The following is a 22403-nucleotide window of genomic DNA, read 5'->3' on the forward strand; positions in this document are numbered from 1 at the left end:
CTTCTTGTGCACCCATGAAGCACTGCTATGGGGAAGGGTGGGGAGGACAGCTGCATACAACCGCACACGATGGAGTGGTGAGAGCATCCATGCAGTGCACCTGATGCAGTCCATACAGCCCCCACTAGTGTGGCCTCTGGGGCACGTGATCCCCAGGAGCTAAGAACTGGGACAGCCCTGTGTTAGCACATGGAGGCAACATTCAGAAGACTTCAAAATAATACATACAAGGTCACATTGCCAAGTGCTTAATTAAATTAGGTCCAAGGGTCATAATTTTCTCAAACCTTAATAAATATTTAATCTTTGTCCTTTCCTGACCTTGCCTTGGAAGATGTTTAAGATCAATTATTAGTGCTTAAGTTAGTCATAATGAAACAAGCTTAGACAGAACAACAGCCCTTCGTGCTGGAAAAATGCACCAATTATCCTCGCTTTTTTTTGAGAGGGTGGATGGATAGTGCTAGCCAATACTTTCCTGTTGGGGTAGCCTTATGTGTCTCTAGCCCAGCTTCTCCCAGCCCATGAAAAGGTCTACATAAACACCTTTCCTGGGACTGGCCAATGTGAGTGTCCTAGAAGGGAAGACAGCAACAGGAGGAAAGTTTCCTCCCTGTCACAAAATGAACAGCTTGCTACCCATGCTCTCCAGAAAAGTATGAAAAACAAAGTTCTTGCTCCTATCTCCTATTTTTTTTTTTTTTTTTGCAATGCTGATATCCCTAGTAGGCACCCGCTTGATGTAAATCTAATTTTAGTAATTACTCATGTAAACTCCCCTAATGATATTGGTTAAACAGTTAACTGATAACACATACCTCATGGGTACCAGTCCTCCCTCCTTTCCTCCTTCCCAAGTCAGCAGCACTGTGCAGGGAAAGGGAGGCAGAGGCAGAGCGTCATGGTGCTTACACGCAGACAGGGTTAACCACAGTGCCTGCTTAACCCCCTTCCTGAGGCACTACACCACTTCCCTTCCCAGCCAGACTGTCCCCCATGCTAAATATTAACTAATGCATTACCAGTATAAATATACTTACTGTTTAACCTTTTATATCCCTAGTACCTACAATGGCACAGACCTCTGCACTGTCACAGGGAAAGAGGGAAACTGAGAATTAAGATTAGAAAGTTGCCTGGAATCCTTGCTGGTGCTTATTTAAGTAATAGCTATAAATGCCAGTTAAAAATTCTTATTTTTTTAAAAACTTGGACAGCATTTATTTGTTAAAACCCCTAGAACCTTCAGTTTCATTTATTGTATCACTTCTTACCCTGCCATACAGTGTATGCAACAACGAGTGTCCTGTTCTGTCTGCAACACAACAGCAGCGATGAGCCTGTCCCCCTTTCCCAAACTGAAGGCTCTGCCCACCAAAGGCACGTTGATAGATCTTTCCTTCTTCCGTTCTGCTAAATGGCATTCCATAGTTTTCTAGCTGTTGATACCAAAAAAACCCAAATATATCAAAGACAGAGCTGTGGATAAGATTAAGCAACTTAACCAGCCTAATATTACTTTGTAACATTATTAAAAGTATCATCAGAAAAGAAACAAAAGGAAGGAATTTCCTTCATTAAAATTTACCTCATTAAAACTTCACTACAGAAGAATATTCGTGTTAAAAGAAATTATAATTCCAATAGATTTCAAAGGCTAGTTTTACCTCTATAACTGCAGCAGGTGCTTGTTCTGTCATGTAGTGAATGGCATCCTGATCGCCCAGCCAGTCAGATCCTTTCACAGTGTCATAGAAGTGCCATCTCCAGTTGTCTTCTTCCATGTTTCCCAAAGCAGCATTAATCCCACCCTAAATATGAAAATATGCCCCCAAATTGATTATCTATGCACAACTATGGCAGGCTATCCCCATCTCATTTCTCACTACAACATTAAATGGATTTAGAAGAGTTACATTAATATCAAATTTACATGCTGTATAAAAAAAATCATCATAAGTAGGGATCTATCAAACTCAAGGAGGCAACCAACCACTTTCACAGGCAGATTGTGGGGCAGCTGCCGTAATCATCAGCTGAACGTAATGGGCCTTCCACACACCTCCAATTGGCCAAGGGGCCCCAGCAGTCCCACCCCTCCCCGCAGATTGCCACATGGCCTGAAACTGCAGCTTGATTAAACCCAGAGAAGCTATTGATCTATATGTTACTGAGCATAGATTAATGGCTTCCCTGGGCTTAATCACAGTAATTAAGACATGGTTTCGGGCCACCCCTGGGATCTCTGCAAAATAAATAAATAATTAAATAAATAAATTTACTGGCAAGAAGAAAAGCACGTGGGAAGCCTTGCAGTCTTGAAGCACAGGAGGGAAGGCAGAAGGGGAGGGAAAAGGCTGTCTACAGGGGGTAGGGTTGTGCAAATAAAGGAAGGCGGGAGGGAGGGAAGGAGGTGGAATGATTCGCAAAGGTGGGGAATAGAAAATGGGCAGGGTTATGCAAATGTTTGAATGAGTGGCAGGGAAAGGAGTGGGAGGGTGGGAATAGAGGCGGGGTTATGCAAAGTGACAAGGAATAGAATGGGGAGGGGTGGAGCTGCCTCCACCCTTCACCTGCCTCCATTCTATTTCCTGTTATTTTGTATAACCCTGCTTCCCTTCCACAGCCCTGATCTGCATAACCCTACCCACATTTCATCCCCCTCTCCTATCCCTTTGGGAATCACTCTGCCTCCCTCCCTCATTCCTTTATTTGCATAACCCTACCCCTTGTAAAGACAGTCCTGTTCCACCCCATTCGCTCTCCCCCTCCACCCTCTTTCCCTCTTCCTTCCCTCCCATGCTGCAAGACTGCAAGGCTTCTCACATGCTTTTCTCCTTGCCAGTAAGTTCATTTGTTTTTGGTTGGGTGGTTTGTTTGTTGTTTGTTTGGGTTTTTTTGGAAGGGGGGGGTTGGGGTTTTTTTGCAATGAGCCCGCCTAAAGTGTGCGCTCCACTATTTTTAGGGGAGCCTGTGCTTTTTCATGAAGCCCACCCAAAATTACCGTTTCCATGAAAATGGCACAATCATGATTTGGTAGATCACTAGTCATAAGATTTTCCTTATGACTTTCATGATCACTCACATCTCATTCCTTTGGACTCACTTATTCTGTACATCTGAAGTAAATTGCTTTCATGCACTTAAGCAGCTGTGAAACCATAGAATGCAGCGACATGAATAGATAAAGCCATCATATCACAGTTAAATATACACACCTTCCTGCCTCGTTCCAATTTGTAGTGTAGTGCTCCAGGCGGGGGCTACGGCAAATTTTCAGGTGGCTGCAGCCCCCCTACAGGCCCCACTTCACCACCCGTCCCGCCCCAAAACAGGGGCACATGCCCCCTCTCCCCCATGGCCTCCCACCGCTCATCCAGCTGGGGTGGGAGAAGCGGTCAGCACGGGACAAAGCCACGGGTCATCTGGGCGGCACAGGGAGAGCAGGGCGGCTCCCACCGCCACGCACCGCTGTTGTAGCTCCGTCCTGTGCCCACCCCAGCTGTGCGAGCAGCAGGAGGGCATAGCTGGGGTGGGCAATTATTTCAGGTGGAGGGCTGCTTACTGAGTTTTGGCAAGCCATCGAGGGCCACATGACAGGCAGCCAGGGGCAGATAAATATTAATTTTCTAAATTTTTTAGGGGCCCTGCGGGCTAGATAGAATGGCCTGGCGGGCTGCATGTGGCCCGCATTTTGCCCACATAGACCCCACTCCCAGCCAGCTGGAGCCCCTGCCCCGCCCACCCTGTCCTGTGCAGATTCGGGGGCACACGTGCCCCCTTCTCCCAGATAAGCAGTGGCGGGAACCGCCTGACAAGCTGCTAAACAAGCAGCATGCAGCAGTGGGAGCCACCACCCCCTCCCTCCCTGTGCCCCCCCACAACGAGCCACAGCTCAGTCCCGCATCCACCTGGCCCCGACTAGGCAGCTTTGCTGCAGCCCCGGTCTGAGCCCCAGCCCTAGTCCCTCCCTCACCGTGGGTGGTGTTGATCTGCCCCACCACGCCCCTTCCCTCTCCTCCCCTCTCCCACCACAACTGACTTACCAGCTGCACACACCTGTATCGTAAAGGAACCAACCCCACTTTTATAACACTGTTCCTATGGGGAAAATTGGTTCTGACTTATGATGTTTTGACTCAAGATGCAGTTTTCAGGAACCAATTACGTTGCAAGTCTGAGGACTGTCTGTATGATGCTCACACCCAATGAAACTCAAGTTATGAAAAGTCAGTATTTAAACACTGCTTTGAGTGGAATCAATTTCTTACCTGTGCAGCAACAGTGTGGGATCTGGTAGGGAACAGCTTTGTAACACATGCTGTATTAAATCCAGCTTCTGACAAACCAAAAGCAGCCCGCAAACCTGCTCCCCCGGCTCCCACAACAACTGCATCAAATTTATGGTCCACTACTGGATACTGAGTAGAAATCTGAGAAAAAAAAAGATTACTCTGTTAAGATCACGAATCAAATGGCAGTATCTCAAAATAGCTACCAGATTATCTTGATGCACCATGTTTTTTTGTATACTGGAAGAAACCGTGCATGCTTTTCAAATTGCATAAATAATACCTATCATAAACTTAACAGTTTGTCCAAATCATTTCAATAGGACACTATCTGCAGTAATCTTCACTAACACCATACTGACACATTTTAGCAGTTCAGTGTCACCGCTGAATGGTCCCCTGTCCTCTGCCACCAAAAAAAGACTCAATCAACTCTAGTCTCTCTTTCCAAATTCCATAAGCATTGGCTTTATAAATCAAACAGCAAGACAAACACAAACTTACCGATTCAGAAACCTTTGCGGATGATGTCTTCTTTCCATAGATAGTGAAGTAAAAGTTACGTTTAAGAGGCTGGCAGGTTACTGGGCACTGCTGAAACAAGTTCAAAGTTAGTTTAAAACTTCAGAATAAGATAAGAGGAAGTGTCCTCATATACAAGTGTGTTTTAAAAGCAAGCTTTCCAACACGTTCCAATTAAACAACAGCCAAGGCAAATATTCTTTCCTTCTGACTGATTCTACATACTAAGATTATTAAATTACAAAAAGGGTCCTGCTCACTCCTACACATAGGAATATGAAAAAAGAAATTCAGTACAAATATTAATAGTAGTGTGTGTAATTTCCGCAGAATGATGCCTATTACTGCATATTCTGCTATTATGATATATTGAATTTTCATCCTTTTTCTTCACGAACACATACTAACTAGCCAAAACAAAGCTACTCTGCCAGAGGGATTTTTTAAAACCTGGATAAATACAGGAGGATGTCCGAGATGATCATTTTCATTGTGTCCAAACCATATCACTTTTGTAAACTGATTTGAATTACTGAATCATGGAACAAAGGATTGGAAGAGGCCTTCAAGGGTCATTTAGTCCAGGTCCCCTGCTGTTGTAGGCAACATCATATAATTGCTTTCATAAACCAAGCAAGATCCATCTTGGCAGTTAGCAGAGGGTTGGGTTCTTTGGTTTTGTGTGGAGGTGGGGTGGGCTGTTTTGTTTTATTTTTATATCTACGTAACTCCAACTGAAAGGCTATTCTGGAACCTTACTGCAATTTGCAAATATTTTCTAAATTTCTAAGCCAAATGTATTCCCATGACAACGTTAAACTATAGTTTAAGAAATTCTGCTCTTTATATGTGTTTATTTCCTGAGGCTTCTGCATGCAGCAATTGCATCTTTCCATCTTTGTTTCATTAGACCAAACCAACCCCCCGCTTTTGGTTCAACCCCCCGCACCGATACACGAGTGCTGAGGCTACCCTGGCACACTAGAATTCCAATGCATCAGAGCAGGCTCAATTAATCGAGTCTGCTGAAGTGTGGCAATTCCCATGCTCCAGCAGCCGCCTGTGTCTTGTGTACCGATGTCCCCACACTTAAAATGGCAGTGGGGCACTTGAACTAAAGCTTGTCAAATGAGTGTTAGTTCAAGCACCCCTGCCACCATTTTTAAGAACAGACACATTGAAACAGGAGATGCGGTGGTGTTTTAATTAGAACGGCTCTCAGAGCTGCTTGAATTAAAGCAATGCCCCCCACCCTCAGAGCATGTGTAAAAGTGCCCTTCCAGCCCCCTGATCATGCTAGCAGGCCTCACCTACACTTATTTGAAAGAAGGCTTCATATCACCAAGTGACATTCCAGGGGGAAAAGGTTATGAGGATGAACTTTGGGACTTTCCTGTTAGTCACAGCACTGCTGTGTAACAAACTAATTTGTATAATTAACTAGATGAGCGGTCTCTAGTCCTTTGTTTATCACATGTAATCATTTATGTAAGAGTGAAGCAACTGAACTGAGTTCTATGAAACAAAATACCAAAGAAAAACAGGAAAGAGAGACAAACATCTAGCATTATGAACAAAGACCAGAAGCAAATGCGAGTCACCAACAATAAATTAAATATTTTATGATACAAATCAGTTTCCACTGAAAACCAGGGTGAAATTAAATTAGTTCACTCTGAAAACTAGAGAAGATTGACACAGGCTTCCAAAAACGAATAACTGCTTCATTAGCATGTTATGAACTGATGACTACCCTAATTCTACTTTAACGTAATTTATTTTTTTTAATTGCATACGAGTATTTTACATACAGACTATGCTGGGATATGCTGCAAGCAGAAGACGGCATAAAATATACACAGCAATTTTCAAAACCTAGTTCCTATACTACAGTTTTATTGCAGTGCAGTAATGTTTTATTGTGTTATTTTATTGCCTTGGATAAAAGATAACAATTTTAGCTTGTTTATTGCTTTGAGCAATTCAGAGCACAATTTTACAATTCACAAAGGAATCTAACAACCAATCAAGCAATTCCAGATAATTTACTGAAGATGACCTGCAAACAGTTTGAAAAATCCATGAGCTATAAAAACAAATTAACTTCCTAAACCACAGAGAAAAGCTTACCAATTTTTTTCACTTTATTGAAAATATTTTAGTAGACTAGTAAGTTGGAGGTACATAATATTTTGCCCAAGCCTCTACCATGTTCTACAAGAAGCTTCTTTTTATGGCATGCTGTGGTCAGCCTGAACAGAAAAGTAGAGCCATAAACTGCCATTTAGAGAAATGTAATATCCTTCTTTCTAAATGAACATGAGGTAAATGTATGTCTCCGTATTTGAAAAATGTATTTTCACAGTTGATAAACACACTTTTTACACCATGCCTAAAAGAATAGTAGAATATGAGAATGTAACAATCATACTGACCAATTTCATAATTTGATTATAACCAGGGATCCTGGCTTCTGTTTAAAAATTGAAAATTATTTGGAAGGTGGGAAATGCAAATTCTTTGATTTGAAAACCCCAAATCCGTGTTTTTCCATAATTAAAATGAAACACTACTATATACATCTAGATAGATATCAGCTAAACGCAATGTTTTATTGGTATATTTACAATTGTTAAGCAATGTGGAAACCTACCAGTGCCTCACAATCACTATAATAAAATAAATTCTAAATACCTATAAATTTTGGCATTTGATTTTGAGTTTTTTTTATCATGGAAAAAATCAAAGCTCCCCTGTGCCCTTCGCTCACTAGGACATGGGTTCAGCTGCAGGTGTCCCCTCCACTTCCTTGTGGCACTGAGCAGCCCTGGTATGCTGGTTCCTTGTCCCTATGCCATTGCCCCTTACTGCCAAACCACAGTCACCTAGTCCTGCTGGTGCCGCTTATTCAGGGCCCACAATCCCTCCGCCCTGCTGGTGCCCTTCATTCAGGGCCCACAGTCCCAGGCCCCTCCACAGCCCCACTAGAGGGGACACCCAGGACATAGGGCTATGGGGCCAGGGAACTGGGTCTGCAGGCCCCTGCCCCCAACAGCAGCACCCATGCCCTGGCTGCCACCCATGGGAAGCAGCAGCTGCTGTGGCAGAGCACAGAGCCCAGCTCCCCCTCCCCAACAGGCTCCGCTCCAGTCATGTTGCCTGTGGGTGTGGATGCAGACTACCCGCTGTGAGCCTGGGGGTTCCCCACACTGCTTCCCTTTCCCTAGCGCCTCCACAGCTCAGCAGGCGGGACTCGGCACCCCAGAGCAAAGCGGCATGGGGAGGCTTGATGTCAGGAGCCCTACATTGCCATGGTGAGGTGCTCCCTGCCTGCCCAGCAGCAGCAGGGGACACAAGGCCACGATGCTGGGTGGATGCTTCACCATGGTGGCACAGGGGTCCTGGCAGCAGCACTGAGCCTCCCTGCCCCGCTCTGCCCTGCCGTGCTGGCTCCTGCACCCTGGGCTGTGGAGGCCCCGAGGGAAGAACAACAGGGCAGGGAGCCCGATCCTGCAACAGACTGCCCACATCCACCCCCACCCAAGGCACAAATCTGGGGGGCATTTGTCTCCTATGCCCCCCCAGGAGTGTTCGCAGCAGCAGGAAGCCAGCCCCCCTGCCACCTCCTGGATGAACCTGCGGCTCCCATTTGCTCCCCACCAGAGCCCTGTGGCCACACATTCCAGGCCTCAACCCCCATGCACCATCACAGCTGGGCAGCAGCCCCAGCCCTGCCCAACTCCCTCCCTCCCACACTATGGAGGCCTCAATTCCCCCACCCCCTAGACTTACCTGTGGGGAGCTGCAGAGCAACTCTCCACACTGCCTGGCTGCCATGTGTATGGGTGCGTGCACACACACGTGCACATGGCACCCCCTGCCTACTCCCCCCAGCCCCTTGCAGGCTAGAACTTTGGCAGCCTGCAAGAGAAACCTTCTGTTTCCCATGTTTTTCTCTTTAAAATGAGAAAATCCAGGTTTTACTGCGTTTTTCTGTGGTGAACGAAAAATGTGGATCCTTAATTATAACTGAAACATAATTAGCCAATAGGGGTGCACTGATATGTCAGTTGACAATCAGATCAACACTGATAAAAGGAGAAATGACATTATCGGCTATTGGCTTTTTTTGGGTCATTGTAGCTGATAAGTATGGTCACATGCCCGAAGCACCCTGGCAAATGTAGTCCGGTTCCTGCACCCCGCTGCCAGACCGAGCCCATGACAGACTACAGGTCCCAGCAAGCAGTGGGAGGAGGAGGGGGCACTGGGGAGCAGTCACAGGGCACATCACTCAGCAACAAAAGGATTATCACTGGCTCCTGTCACTGCCATAGCAACGCCACACTTGCAGCCTGAGCACTGGGGCTCCCACAGAGGCGTTGGGTTATGCACAGGTGGGGTAAGGTGCCATGTAAGGGACATTCCATTCTACCAGGCACCTTTGCAAAAGTGACTTCACCCCTGCACCTGTGGGAGCTGAGCTGCATGGGGCCTGCCAGTGCTGAAGCAGTGGTGTGCTCTGTGGCTTCAAACGCGCCCCATGCTGATTTCCGTGCGAGGGTCCACCCTGCCCACCTAGGATGACAAGAGAAGCTACATGGGGAGTGTGTCTGAGGGTAGGGGCCATGGGAGAGTGGACAATATGCATAGGAATAAGACAGTCACTGCCTTCCTCATCAGCCAGAGCAGGCAGGAGCTGCGCCCATGTGCATACATGCCTGTGTGTATATTTAAATGAAAAACAAACAAACAAAATGTTTATTTATGTCAGTAGTTTAAAATGCCTTGCATTATTACTAAATATTGGTTATTGGATAGACATCAGCTGATATGGTTGACTAAGCATCAGCTATCAGTATCCACCAAAAAAATCTTTATCAGTGCACCCGTATTAGCTAAGTAAATTTAAATTAGAAGTAATTATACAAAATTCTATAAATAAACAAGAATATTTAGTTATTTAATTGCAATGCCATGATTCCCATGATGTCTGTAAAATGGAAAATTTCATAGTGCATTGAACATCTAGATGACAATGCAAACTGTACTAAAAACATCTTAATATTTAGGCTACTTTACTCGCATATAAATTAAGAAATGGGATTCAGACAACTGGACAAAGGGAGAAGGCTTGAAAGTTTTCCCTATTTCCATACATCATTTGTTGCCTGTATAAGGTCTCTTTTCTTCCCCTCTCTCTTCACTCCTGACATAAAAACAGGAATAAGCAGACAGGCAAAATGCCCCTATGTGACTGAGAACAGACTCGACTTAACCAGCCCCACTCATCACCTGCAACTAGGAACCTCCCAGCAGTGGACAGGAGGCACAGTGCTTAACCCTTGTTAGCCAGACATAGGTGCTACATATGAAAATATAGGTAGAATTCCCCAATAAGATTCAGGGACAGAGCACCAGTCAAAGGTCTCTAAATCTTACTTAACACCGAGGTCTACCAAGTAATTGCCTTCATACATTGCTTCAGGATCTTATTTGCCTATCAGACTCGGGGGGGGGGGGGGGGGGGGGAAGCTGTCAGTTGGTGATATCTTTTATTCCATCAGCTGCATAGTTGGGAGAGCTGTTTCTACGGGTGACCTGAGGAAGGGCACAACTCTACCAACTATGTAGCTGATCCAATAAATGATATCATCAAAAAAATCCCTTGCTTCTTGCATATTTCTTACACTAGTGTTTCTCAAGCCATGGGTCATAAGGAAAAGTGGGTCACAAGATTATATGAAAGGGTCATGAACAAACTTTAAAAATAAAGCAACAAATTTTAAAAATGGATCTGCCTTTTAATTTTCTCCTTTTAAAGTAGAAAAACGTGGGAAACTGTGACTTTTCCCATGCAAGCTGTCAGAGTTCCAGCCTGCAAGGGGCTGACTGGGGGCCCACCATGCCCCACACACACCCCTACCCCACACACCCAACCCCTGCCCCACACAGTGGAGGGCTTGGGCCTGGGGGCAGTGGGTCAGGAGTGAGACAGACTGGGTCAAGACTGGCCATCGATGTTAACAAATGGGTCTTAGCAGAAAAAGGTTGAGAACCACTGTCTTAGTCCATCAAAACTTCAATACTCCAACCCTTCTATATCCAAGTCAGCTCTTTATCTTCAGAGCCTCTTAGGTGCTTGGAGGCAGAAGTATCCCTTCAGCTCCATACCTTCCTCATTCTCTAAGCTGCTGCTAGGAGACAGCAGGTAAAGCAGACTAAAGTAGATGTTAATATTTCTGATACTCTCATTTTTGGTTATATTCCCCTCCGTCTCCTTAAATAACTTCCAGGCATCTCATTTCTAAACAGAGCTGTAAGTTCTACTCTGTTCGTAACATTTTGAATAGCAGCACATGCACAGAGCTATGCAAGGTCAGTCTGCTCACATGCATGACAGTATCTTTGCAACTTAAGAGGGCTGAAGTGTTGGGTTTTTTTAATTTATTCTGATCCATTCAGCTCCCCAAGTTTATTTTTTACTGTCACACTTTCCTTTTTACTCTTCTATCCTTTCCTTATATCTTTTGCTCTTATTTTACTCTGTGCAACAATGACAGCAACAACTATCAAACAGTAAGGCTTATGAAACCAATAAGAACAGCTGTGTTTTCAGCACGGGGATGAGCCAAATGCCCAACCAACAGTTGTTGTTCTGGTCTTCTTTCCTAAAACCCAAAGGACTGCAGCTATAACTGTGGAGAAGTCTGATAGGCCTAATACCATTAACTATCCCAGTCTAAGAAATGGCAAAAAAGTGGTAAGGGGAGGTAAAAACAGACATCCTTGGTCAACTGACTTAACAAATAGCCAAGATCTTCCTACTTGGCCCCAGTTCTACAAGTTTGACCTGTTCCCAGAACAGCTTTCTGAAAGTACAAGAAAAGATTTGTCCAAGCTGAACTTATTACAGGATAAAGTCTTAGGAGGTAGCAGAGTTGCTAGTGCAAGAACCTGTGGTGTATCAGTCACTTTAAAGGCCCAGTGACAACTTAAGAAGCACACTTCCGTATCAGAAGCAAACCTGAAAATGTAACTAAATGCTTAAGTTCAAGCTAAGAAAACTTCCTACAACGTAATAATTCAAAACAATCTTGGTATTTCTTGTTTTGCCAAAGATGTTCTCTGAAATTCCAAAAGTCTGACCTGTCACTGAATGCCTATAATTTATGATGCCACAAAACAATGTATTTTGAAACATCTTTGGTCAAGCACGGGGGGGGGGGGGGGTGGCAGCTGGACCCAATAATCTGTGAGGTCCCTTCCAGCCCCTAACAACTATAAAACTGAAAAGTTGAAACTACTGTATTTGCCTACCCAAGAGCCTTACACAATGACCCCTCTTCCAATCTGGATACTGGAGGTGCAACATGGTCTAATGAATAAAGTCACAGGACTGAGAGCAACAAGATTTTAAGGTTGTTTTTTGCGTGTACAATTTCCTTTCTAACCAGGTGCCTTACTAAGCTTGTGAACCTTTCATTTGAGCACTGTACCTCATAAAAATTACTGTATTTAAGCCTATAGGGTCTTGGTTAGAGCCTTTATGGACCAGCGTGTTACATGACAATGGGGACATGCAGACCAGGAGCTCATGCTCCACTCACTCACTCATTTATTGTAGTTTCATAGTTGTTGGGGTCAGAAAGGAACTCAATAGATCATACAGTCCAACCCCCCTGCCCTGGGCAGGAAAGAGCGCTGGGGTCAGACGACCCCAGCTAGGTGCTTGTCCAGTCTCCTCTTGAAGACCCCCAAGGTAGGGGAGAGTACCACCTCCCTTGGAAGCCCATTCCAGATTCTGGCAACCCTCACCTTTTAAGTAATAACGCCAAGTCTACTTAACTTAGATTTGTTAGTTTCATTGTAACACTTACATTCAAATAGAGACAGGTAAAAATTGATTGTAGGAAAGTGAAAAGCAGTAGAAAAAAGGGGGCAATTAGGAAAAGTAGCCAAGAATGCAGCTTACGTGTTTTCTTGTAGTCACATGATTTGTTCCTAAACCCAAAATAACCTGGTATCAATTAAAGTTACATTCCCACCTTATCTATAAGAAACAAAAACAAGCGGTCCACAGGGATATACAGGTTTCCTTCCACTAACCACGGGGGTTAGTTTCCCAAAAGTTCCCATGGTTGGCATAACCGGCAGGGCTGTGGGAGCAGGGGCTGTGGGGCACCAGCAAGGCTGTGGGGGAGAGAGGGGAAAGAGAGGCAGAAGCAAGGCTAGGGGGGCCGTGGGGGGTATTGTCCAACTGTACCCCACCCTTCTCTGAAGTGTGGATGCTCAAAACCATGGTAGGTACAGGAAACCTGTACTAGCAAGTGGTGTGCATAGGTTACACAAGTGACTCTTCTGCTCCACCTAACACTGGCAAGGCACCGTGTGGAGCAAGCACCCTGTATCCCCTTTGGGCCCTGCAATTCAAAGACAAATTGGAGAGCACAGGGGAAAGCAATCAAAAATGTGCCGAGGTGTAAAAACATGACACACGAGGAAAGACTAGAAAATGATGGAGGATTTAGTATAGGGAATGGGGGGGGGGGGTGGAAATACACGAAGGATGGCTACAGAGAACAGCGACAGACACCGCTTTCGCGGACCGGGAACAGAAGTCGCAATGGCTTTAAACGGCAACAGCGGAGATGCCGGCCAGAAAGCGAGAGCGCGGCCCCGGCGCCGCAGCGTGACCTTGGGCCGGGCCGGGCCCGGTCGGGAGGAGAAAGAACGTGGGGATGCGGCGCGCCCCGAAAAAAGCCGCGGGCCGCTCCTCCTCTGCCCGGGGCCGGGCGGGGGCGGGAGCGGGCGCACTCACCGCGCGGAGCCAGCACCTCGCGACACCCCGTGACGCCGCCACCGCCATTTCGCCCTAAGAAGGAGAGGAGCACGGGAGAAAGACTCCACCGCGCACGCGCGCTCGCCAATTCCCTAAGGCTCGGCGGGAGAGACCAGTACAGGCGGAAGTGGGGAGGTGGCCCGCGGGCCCCGCCCCCTCCCGCGTGAGGCTGCTGGGAGAAGCGGCTTCCACCCCTTGCCGCACTGCAATGAGCCGGCCCGTAGGGGGCGGGGCCGGGGCCGGGGCCGGGGCCGAAGCCGGGCCGAGCAGGGGCAGCGGGCCGGCCGGAGGGAGCGGTGAGGTTGGGCGTCAGCCCCTCACGGGGTGGGGACGGGGCTGTTGTGCGTTTGAACGAGCTCCGCCCCGAGCCGGCCGTGGGAGTTGGGGAGGGGCCGCCCGGGGACTCGAGCCCGTGCGGCTGGGGCGGCCGATCCCGCAGGAGCCTCCTGTCGCGCGCGGCTCCGCTCCGTGCCCAGGCCGCTGATCCCCAGCCCGGGCTAGAGGCTCTTCCACGGGGTCAGGCGAGACGCGACGCCCTAGGGCCCGGCCCCGCCTTCAGATTCAAGCTGGTGAGAAACCAGCTACAAAGTCGGGAGTGCTTCCCAAACACTACCCATGCAGCCCACCCACCCTCCTCTCTTGTAGCCAGGCAGACAGCTGCGTGTGCCATCGCTCCTCTGCACCTGCGCCTGGCTCCGCTGACCGCAGTTCACCAGCTGGCGTGGGATCCACGCGACACAGCGGGGCCAGAGGTGTGCCCACCTACCCGCAGTGGGCAGCCGGGACCCCTACTCAAAGCTGTTCTTCTCTGCCGGGGTCTGGCCCAGGCACCTGTGGCAGCAGTATTGCTTTTTAATTTTTTGTAGTTGAAAAACAGAACAGAGCTAAGACCTGCTGTTTTCTGAAAGTGCCCTGAGTCCAGAAAGATTGAGGATCACTGGCCTGGGCTTTTTTCAGTCTCCTAAAACACTGAATGCTGCACTTGGGTCAAGAAGGGATTTTACCCCCAGTCAGGTTGGCTCAGGCTATGGCACTTCTTGTCTTGCTCTGTATCAGACAGAGCGGCTTTCTTCCTGGGATCTTGAGCACAGGGAAGGAGGAAAAGGAAATAGGCTTCTCTAGCTGGGAACCAAACCCCAGCCGCAGCAGCAAGAGCACCGAATCCTAACCATTGACTACAACCTTTTATAGAAGCAGGACTTGGGCTGCTGTGGTTCCCCTGCTTTACCAGTGCTAGGATAGGGTGTTACGTCTTGCTTGGTGTCGGTGTTGACAGCACTTTTACAAAGTGTTTAGATCATGGATTTGCAAGGAATGATTTGGATGGGGGTCCAAACAGCAGGCAGGGGGTTGGACTAGATCAGTGTTTCTCAACCCGCGAGTCACAGCCCAAAAATGGGCCGCAAGAATATATGAAAGGGTCATGGAATGGGCTTTAAATGGCTTCTCCGTTGAAGGAGAAAAATATGGGAAAGCATGGCTTTTCCCTTGCAGGCTGGTAGAGGTCTCACCTGCTTGCCCCCCACCACCACATGCGCACAGATGCCTGGAGTGAGGGGTAGTGGGTCAGGAGTGAGGGGCACCAGCAAGGCCAAGGGGCTGTTTTCTACTCAAGCTAATTACTGGGTCGGGACTGGTCATCGATTTTTACAAATAGGACCCGATACAAAAAAGGTTGAGTACCACTGGAGTGGATGGGCTCTGGAGGTCCTTTCCATACCTACTTCTCTATGATTTCTAAGTTGAAAAACGTAGCAGAAACCTGTACTGGCTTTGTGGGCTCACCAGACTGTAGGCTGTGCTGAGATGGGTTCACTCCCCTCCTGAAGGTGGGTTAACTTTGCAGAAAAAGAATTCAAAATTCATCAGTTTAGAGAAGAGGCAGGAGCAAGGCTCTCCCCTCCCCAGCCATCATGGTATTCAGGTGCATTTCCCCTGCTGTGTTGTCCACTATCGCATCCCCCTTTTTCACCAGTCCCTCTGATGTAGCTGGTTTCTTTTCTTCTGGGCACTTAAAGGTATCTCCATGAATAATTTAAATGATCCTCCACAATGGAACATCCAGCCTAATCAAAGAAACGGTGATGGTGATGGAAGCAAATGGAATTATGCTTTGTTGGTTCCCATGCTGGGATTGGCTGCATTTCGTAAGTATTTTTAGTACAATCAGCTTTTGCTTATCTGTTCCAAAACTCAATTGAGCATACAGTGTGTTGCAGTATGGAGCCTCAGAGCTTGGTGTCAGGTTCTTCAAACAAGCAGGTTCCTGGAGCACTGCAAATGGAGTGAAACAACATCTTGCTCCCTCTTCTGTTTGACTGATTGAAGGGATAGCATTGACATAAGCCAGTAGAGAGAGCCAAAAAGTAGCCATCCAGATGGAGCCGCATTAGCCCACAGCCTTTGAAAGTAAAGGAAAGAACTTGGTGGATATCCTGGAGCTGTATGGATGGAGGAAGGGGAGAATATATTCTCTAGCCCATGAAATGCTGCAGATCTGGAACAGAATGTTTTTCCACTAAACTGTCAGAGCATAATTCAGCAAGCCAGTGATGTATGTTCAGGAGTACTGTGCTGTCGGTAAGAGAAAGCCTGTTCACACAGCTACTGACATGCTTATTTAACTATGTACGCCAACTTAATACTGAGTCCATTTTGAAACAAGTCTGCTTATTACCAGTTGCCCGTTAACTGAACTATTGGTAACTGGCTGGCTTCTTAAGGCGTTGTAGGATAGGGGAGTGGAGAGGAAGGATCTGAAGTAGGAGAAACAACCTAAAGATCAGTTCAGGGAACTATATGCATTAGAAGGATTTATGGAAGAAGGCATAGAGGTGTCTACAGGAAAAGCTGACATGAGCACGTGAGGTTTGTGGTATTGGGAAAAGAAGATGGGCAGGAGAGTATTGGCATGGGATAGAGTTCATATATAGGAGTTACCAAAACTCAAGTAGGCAGCCAGCCAGTTTTGTGTGGAGATCATGGGGCCTCTGTTTTTGTGGGGTGATTGCAGCAGTGCTTTCCTCCCCACCTCTGATTGACTTAAGGGCCCTGGTGGCCCTGCCCCTTATCACTGATCGTCTGTGAGGGTTGCCCATCATATAGCCCCTACCCCTCACCACCAATTGGTGAAGAGGGGTTGGGCTGCATGACAGGCAGCCCTTTCAGCCAGTCAGCGTTGGGAGGCAGAGCTGGCACACCCCAGCTGCGCACAGCTGGTCTGCAGGACCCCAAAAACTGCTTATAGCATTTTATTTTCAGTAAGTTTTCTATGTGGATTTTGTAGACATTGCCCGATTTCGTGGGCAATGCCGGGTTTTGCAGTTTCCACAAAATCCATGAAGTGATTTCAGTAGGTCCCTATTCATATATCCATGGAGCAGCATGTAAAAGTCAAAGTGATAATATTTACTTGTATTGATAGTGCCGGAAATACCAAGGTGGAGGTAGGAGTCTCATTTTAGATGCATAGAAAGTCTATGCCATGCCTAACAAGTCTGACAGCAAAGTCCATTTCCAAGACAAACTTTATCTTTGAGGTTTTTTTCAGATTGCATGTACATTTTAAAATCCGCCAGATTAATTGCACTGCTCGCTCACTTGCTCTCATTCTTTGCTGTTTAAAGAAAGTTTCAGAATTTTCCGATAAGGGATTTAAGCAGTCATGAACAATCCGACATATTCAGAGACTGGTTTTGCATTCCTTGTTAATAGAGTTGCTTGACATTAGTAGTGGTCTTGGATATTTCAGGAATTCAGAATTATTCCTTAAAAGGCTGAAACAGAAGCTATGATTGGTTGCACTCAACACTGTGGGTTTTCCCCCTTTAAGAGCAGTACAGTCCATAAAATAATCTTAGCTTCTCTCCAAGAAACTTTCTGATCACAGTGTCTGAAGTACACTAATGATTAGAAATTTTGGATTACATTAATTCTACTGATTAAGTACTATGCATCCATGACTGTTGTATTGATTTCCTCTGTTACCGAGCAGATTTTTCACAAGGTGCCATGTAAGTAAATATAGCCGTTTCCCTTGTAATATTTTTTTAAAGAGTTTTTCTTTACAAGAAGGAGCAGAAGGCTAAAACTAAAAATGAAGAATGCAATCTGGACAGTAGCAAAGATACTCAAGACTTAGAGCCAATGGCTAGACAAAATCTTCTGGATCATTTAGCCCAGGGGTGTCAAACTGCTTTGCCCGTTAGTCCTCCCTCCACTGGTGAGATCTAGACCCACCGCTTGCAGCTGGTGAGCAGTGTCAAGGAGCCATAGAGGTTAATACAGCTGTCCCTTCTCCCCACTGCTGAAACACATCCCCAGCAGGGTTCTCAGATCTTAGCAGCAGGCCCTGTCCCAAATTCCTGGCTTTTCAGGAGTCCTGTGGGCCAGATTCAGCCTTTGGGCCATATGTTTGACACCACTGATCTATCCCATCCTCTAGAATGACTGTAGAATTTTCAAATAATGAAGTCTATCAGATACTAAAATCACTTGCCCAAGAAACTTCTAAGCCTGACTGAGCCAACAGGGTTCTGGGATACCCAGGTTCTCTTCACTACTTGCAATAGACATTGAGATTCTCTTAGGAAAGAAAGTAATAAAGTACAGAATATCAAAGTAACAAGTCTTCCATTTGCATCCTCTGTAGTTTGGGTTGCTGAGAGAATTTTACCAGTATTTTATTAAGTTCCAATTTGCAGCTAAGAGAGAGCACGCAAACCTGTGTGCTTGAGAAGAGAGTGGGGGAAAGAGAAGGGGGAAAAAAAAGGACTATGGCATCAGAGTCAGTCTGGAAGAGCCAGGACTTGGTTCTAAAGAGATTATCCTCATTTCAAAGAAATCACCATGTTCTCTCTCCCCACCTTGATCCCCAGTTTTTTTAAGTCTTCAAATTCAGGCCTTTCCTAGCATGGGAGCCTCCCTAGAGAGCTTAAAAAAAAAAACAAAAACTAGTGAAAATGGTGAGTGTGAAAGCAACTTTTGGTCAGTCTGCTTTAAAAATAAACTTTTAAAACCTGCTTAATAACAATGATTAGTAATGTGAACAACAATAAATACATTCACCATTTCCATTAAAATGTTAATACTTAAAATATGCATCACTGGTACTTCTTGAGATCCTGTATGACCAAAGCAATTTTGTATGTCTAAAATTAGGAAGATTCAACAAAACTGCAGCCCCCCTCATACAAAACACACAAAAAGAATTAAAGTGGTCTCTTGTAAGGAAAAAAAACCTTTCCAGTCTTTTCTAATCATAAGAAAACAAGGGCACGCATGTTTTAAGTCCTTTGCAAACCACATTTGATAACCTGTCTTCAAAGTGGAGTGAAATTATTTAAAAAAAAAAAAAAATTCAAGAACTCTCATCAACACAAACATGAAGTATCGAGCAAGTGATGAGCATCAACTTCCTAAGTACAAGAGCAGTGGTTGAAGTGGCTCAATATGCCTCTGTTTCACCTCTGCAGGGAGTTGGATTAGATTATCCTTGGGGTCTCTTACAACCATGAGATTCTATAATCAGAAAGATTTTGGTAAAATGAAGTAATAGTATAATGGATGCCTGCAAGAATGTACATTACACATATTCCAGAAGGGTAAAGTCAAGGTATACTGGAATAAACAAAAAAAAACCTGCCAGAACTTAGGCAGAAGAAGCTATCTCCTGATGCTTAGATAGATCATAATCTTTAAAGAGGATCCAAAGCATTTACATTAGTCATGTTAATATAACTACTATTTTGAATTCATCACCTTTTTTATTCAATCTATGACAAACAAAAAATTCTGACAAAGCTGGCAATGTCAGAGGCAGAGGACCTCACCTTTACATTTTGGCAGTGTGATATGGTGCTCCTTCTATAACCCATTTTCAGAGGAAAGAGTTGCATGATTTCTCAAACTCTCTTTTCCTTCAGTCACACTTCAAAACAGCATTTGTTGCGCCTTCTACCATGCGTTTCCAATTCTCTGTTGCCAACTTTTTTCCTTGATGGCCTAACTTTGTAAAATATATCAACTTATAAGTCAATATGTAATCTTTCACAAACACATTTAATAATAATATTGCTATGTCCTACTTTGACTCAATTGCTAAAAAGCTAGCAAATAAAATCATTAGTCAGCCATGCTTTTATTTTTCTGCCTACACCTATTACTGTTCTCTTTCCACAATGGTGTGAGTGTCCAAGGGTTAAAAGACTACCAGGCAGATTTAATTTCAAAATATTTAAAAGGAAGAATATATGTCCTCCTTTTAAAATAAGGTTTTGGTTTGGGATTTTTGGAAAAAACAAATGTATATTTGCTTGTGAAATCTTAAGACCAAATACATGCTTGCATACAAAGACTAGCTAACTAGTATTACGTAACATATATCCATCAGTCAGTCTGTCTGCAGTGTCTAAGATAGCATTTAATATCTCATGATTAGAGTTCTAACTGAAGCAGTTGATCTGAGTTTTCTGGAGGGAAAATACATTATTTTCCACAGCATAACAGGATTATTTCAGACCAAGTTAAAAAAAAAAAAACCCATAAAAACCACACACGTCCTCAAAGTAACAAACTTCCTTAACCCATGAATTATTTTTAGGTTATCCAAATGACAGGAATACATACCCCAGCCTCACCAATGATTTCAGGCTCTCCTCTGTTTCTGCCTCACATTCATTACAAAGTAAAGGATTGTAAAAACAACAGAAAAGAAGTTGGTGTACTTAAATGCACTTTCCAGGAATGATTACTAGACTAGCTTAATTCTTTCTGAAGCTCTTGCCCAACTTGTAGAGATGGTGTAGTTTTATACACTTCTCTTTTTTACCACCATGCCTTACCAGAATTTAGGACTGTTTTTGTAACTGCTCTAGCAAGCTACATTTCTCCATCTGCTCCATTTTCTGATTCATGGTGCTAGAAAAGGGTTGTGAAACTATCTACTCTACAATTTTGACCTCAGCTGATAAAGCTAAGGTTAATAGAATAGCATTTCTTTTTCTGAAATCATGCATTGCTTCCCCAGTGTCACTTCTTCCTGCCAGAGTCTAAATTTAATAAATATGCTGCAAAGCTTAATATATTTTAAAGAAGTATTTTTTTCACTTAGTCTGACCTCCTCTTGTGATCACTTTGTTCCTATGGCTTTACTATTCATTTGCTTTTCTCTCCTCACACTGCCTCTTCCCTGTTTTTTGTATTCCAATTTCTCTCCTTATACATTGGTTTCTGCAAATGGTTTCACAGCATCTGATGAAGTGAACTTGGGTTCACAAAAGCTTGCCCACGTCAGCTAAGTTATTGTGGAATAAAAACAAGCAAGCTATTACTGAAAAACAACCATTTAAATACCTCAGAAAAGAAGTTCTGTTATGTGTGTTAGTATTATGCATGTTTTATATGTGGAATTTGTTTTATGTCCAACAGGTTGGATATGGTCAAGAGAATCCCAAAAAGAAATAGAAAAAGAGAAAAGAGACTATTACACCAGACTGGCATCTCTACAAAGAGATCTTGAATCAAAGTACCGTGACATAATTGCAGAAAATCGCCGTGCAGTAGCTCACCTGGAGTTAGAGCTTGAAAAAGAGCACAACAGAACCCTAAGTTACCGTGAAGCTCTCATCTCCCAGAGTCACAAATTGGTGCAGGAGAGAAGAATTCTAGAACAGGATCGTGAAAAGTTAGAGCAAGAAAAACATGTTCTGCTGCACTCAGGGGCAGTAGGTGCATTGTACCAGAGCTGTCTGGCAAAGGAAGAAGAATGGCAAAAGAGAGCCAATGTTTTACTAAAAGAATTTGAAGAAGCCCTTAAGGAAAGGCAAGAAATCTACTGCAGTCTCATGCTGCCCAGAAACCAGCGACTTGAAATAGAGAAAAATTTGCTTATCAGAGCAGCAACTGATCCTGTTGCTGCAGACATAGAGATGGAAAGTGGTTTAAGGGAGATTTTTAAACATGATACATACTGTGGCAATTTACTAAACAAGAACAAAAGTCAGAATGGAAGATTAATGTGGCTCTATCTCAGATATTGGGCACTAACTGTTGAACTACAGAAGTTCAAGAGGGTAGAAAAAGTTATATTGGAGAAGTCATGAGTTGGAGGGAAGCAATGATATTTCATGCACTATACAGATATAATGTAGATCAATTCACTAGTATTCTGAAGCTGGTAATTTCTATAGCATAGCCCTCTATTTTTCCCTCCTTGTTATCACAGTTATGTGAGGGCATCTCCTGTGTCAATGCCTTTCCCTCAGTTGGCCAAATGCTCAGTGAGCAGTTTTCTTAACCATAAGAGCATGTGAACTAGCTCTGCTTTTGGAAGCAATCTAGGTACAGCAGCATGGAGCTCTTCACAGGCTAATATACTTTGTTGACTGTCACCCCTGTTAACTGCAAAATGTACTTTGTTTTTCTGATCCTAAGTGGCACGCTGTCCTGATTTCCTGCGTAGCAGTTTTCCACTGGCTTTCTTCAGTTAGGCTAACCTGAGGAAAATATTTGGAAGAAACTGGGGTTTCTTGTCTCACTTTACAGGTGTTGGAGGCCTTTGCTGGGTCAGTGGGGAAATAAATATACAAATCATGTTTCAAATTAGTCAAGTTTGCAGTGTCTTTCATGCTTAATATTCCAGTATCACTTTATGCTACATAATGTCTATAAAAAGATATTTTCCCCCAAATCCTGAAATGCTATTTAAAATCATGCCCGAGGGGGAAAAAAAGTAAACAGGACTCATC

The 22403-nt window shown here is 44.7% G+C and overlaps 2 protein-coding genes across 4 annotated transcripts in view; one reads left to right on the plus strand and one right to left on the minus strand.

Moving 5' to 3' along the window:
• Window positions 1–13742, minus strand: part of SDHA (succinate dehydrogenase complex flavoprotein subunit A) — a 30225-nt gene extending 16483 nt beyond the window's left edge. Inside the window, exons 1-5 of one of the 2 annotated variants that reach the window (XM_014602771.3) lie at window positions 13636–13742; window positions 4797–4883; window positions 4272–4433; window positions 1668–1811; window positions 1275–1439 (exon numbers count right to left, since the gene is read on the minus strand). In XM_014602771.3, coding sequence (XP_014458257.1) covers window positions 1275–1439; window positions 1668–1811; window positions 4272–4433; window positions 4797–4883; window positions 13636–13683 — 606 coding nt within the window. In that variant the 5' untranslated portion in view covers window positions 13684–13742. Of the gene's footprint in view, window positions 1–1274; window positions 1440–1667; window positions 1812–4271; window positions 4434–4796; window positions 4887–13635 lie in introns of both variants that reach the window. The other variant, XM_006276961.4, reaches the window with a different exon arrangement.
• Window positions 13743–13847: 105 nt separating this feature from the next.
• On the plus strand, window positions 13848–22260 carry CCDC127 (coiled-coil domain containing 127). Of its 2 annotated transcripts, none has more exons than XM_014602779.3 (3): window positions 13848–13952; window positions 15675–15803; window positions 21085–22260. In XM_014602779.3, exons 1-3 carry the CDS (start codon window positions 13865–13867, stop codon window positions 21756–21758), a joined length of 891 nt encoding a protein of 296 aa, XP_014458265.2. In that variant the 5' UTR covers window positions 13848–13864; the 3' UTR covers window positions 21759–22260. The 2 variants fall into 2 exon arrangements, with proteins under 2 accessions (XP_014458265.2, XP_006277021.1); XM_006276959.4 differs by lacking the exon at window positions 13848–13952 and adding an exon at window positions 13990–14225.
• The last annotated feature ends 143 nt before the right edge of the window (window positions 22261–22403 follow it).

This window comes from Alligator mississippiensis, chromosome 5 (assembly GCF_030867095.1).
Source record: "Alligator mississippiensis isolate rAllMis1 chromosome 5, rAllMis1, whole genome shotgun sequence".
Taxonomy (NCBI): domain Eukaryota; kingdom Metazoa; phylum Chordata; order Crocodylia; family Alligatoridae; genus Alligator; species Alligator mississippiensis.

Coding starts and splice junctions, on each gene's coding strand:
- CCDC127 (XM_014602779.3), top strand. CDS start 13,865: ATGAGCCGGCCCGTAGGGGGCGGGGCCGGGGCCGGGGCCGGGGCCGAA. Junction 13,953..15,674: donor CGGGCCGGCCGGAGGGAGCG/GTGAGGTTGGGC, acceptor GGGCACTTAAAG/GTATCTCCATGAATAATTTA. Junction 15,804..21,084: donor GCTGGGATTGGCTGCATTTC/GTAAGTATTTTT, acceptor TATGTCCAACAG/GTTGGATATGGTCAAGAGAA.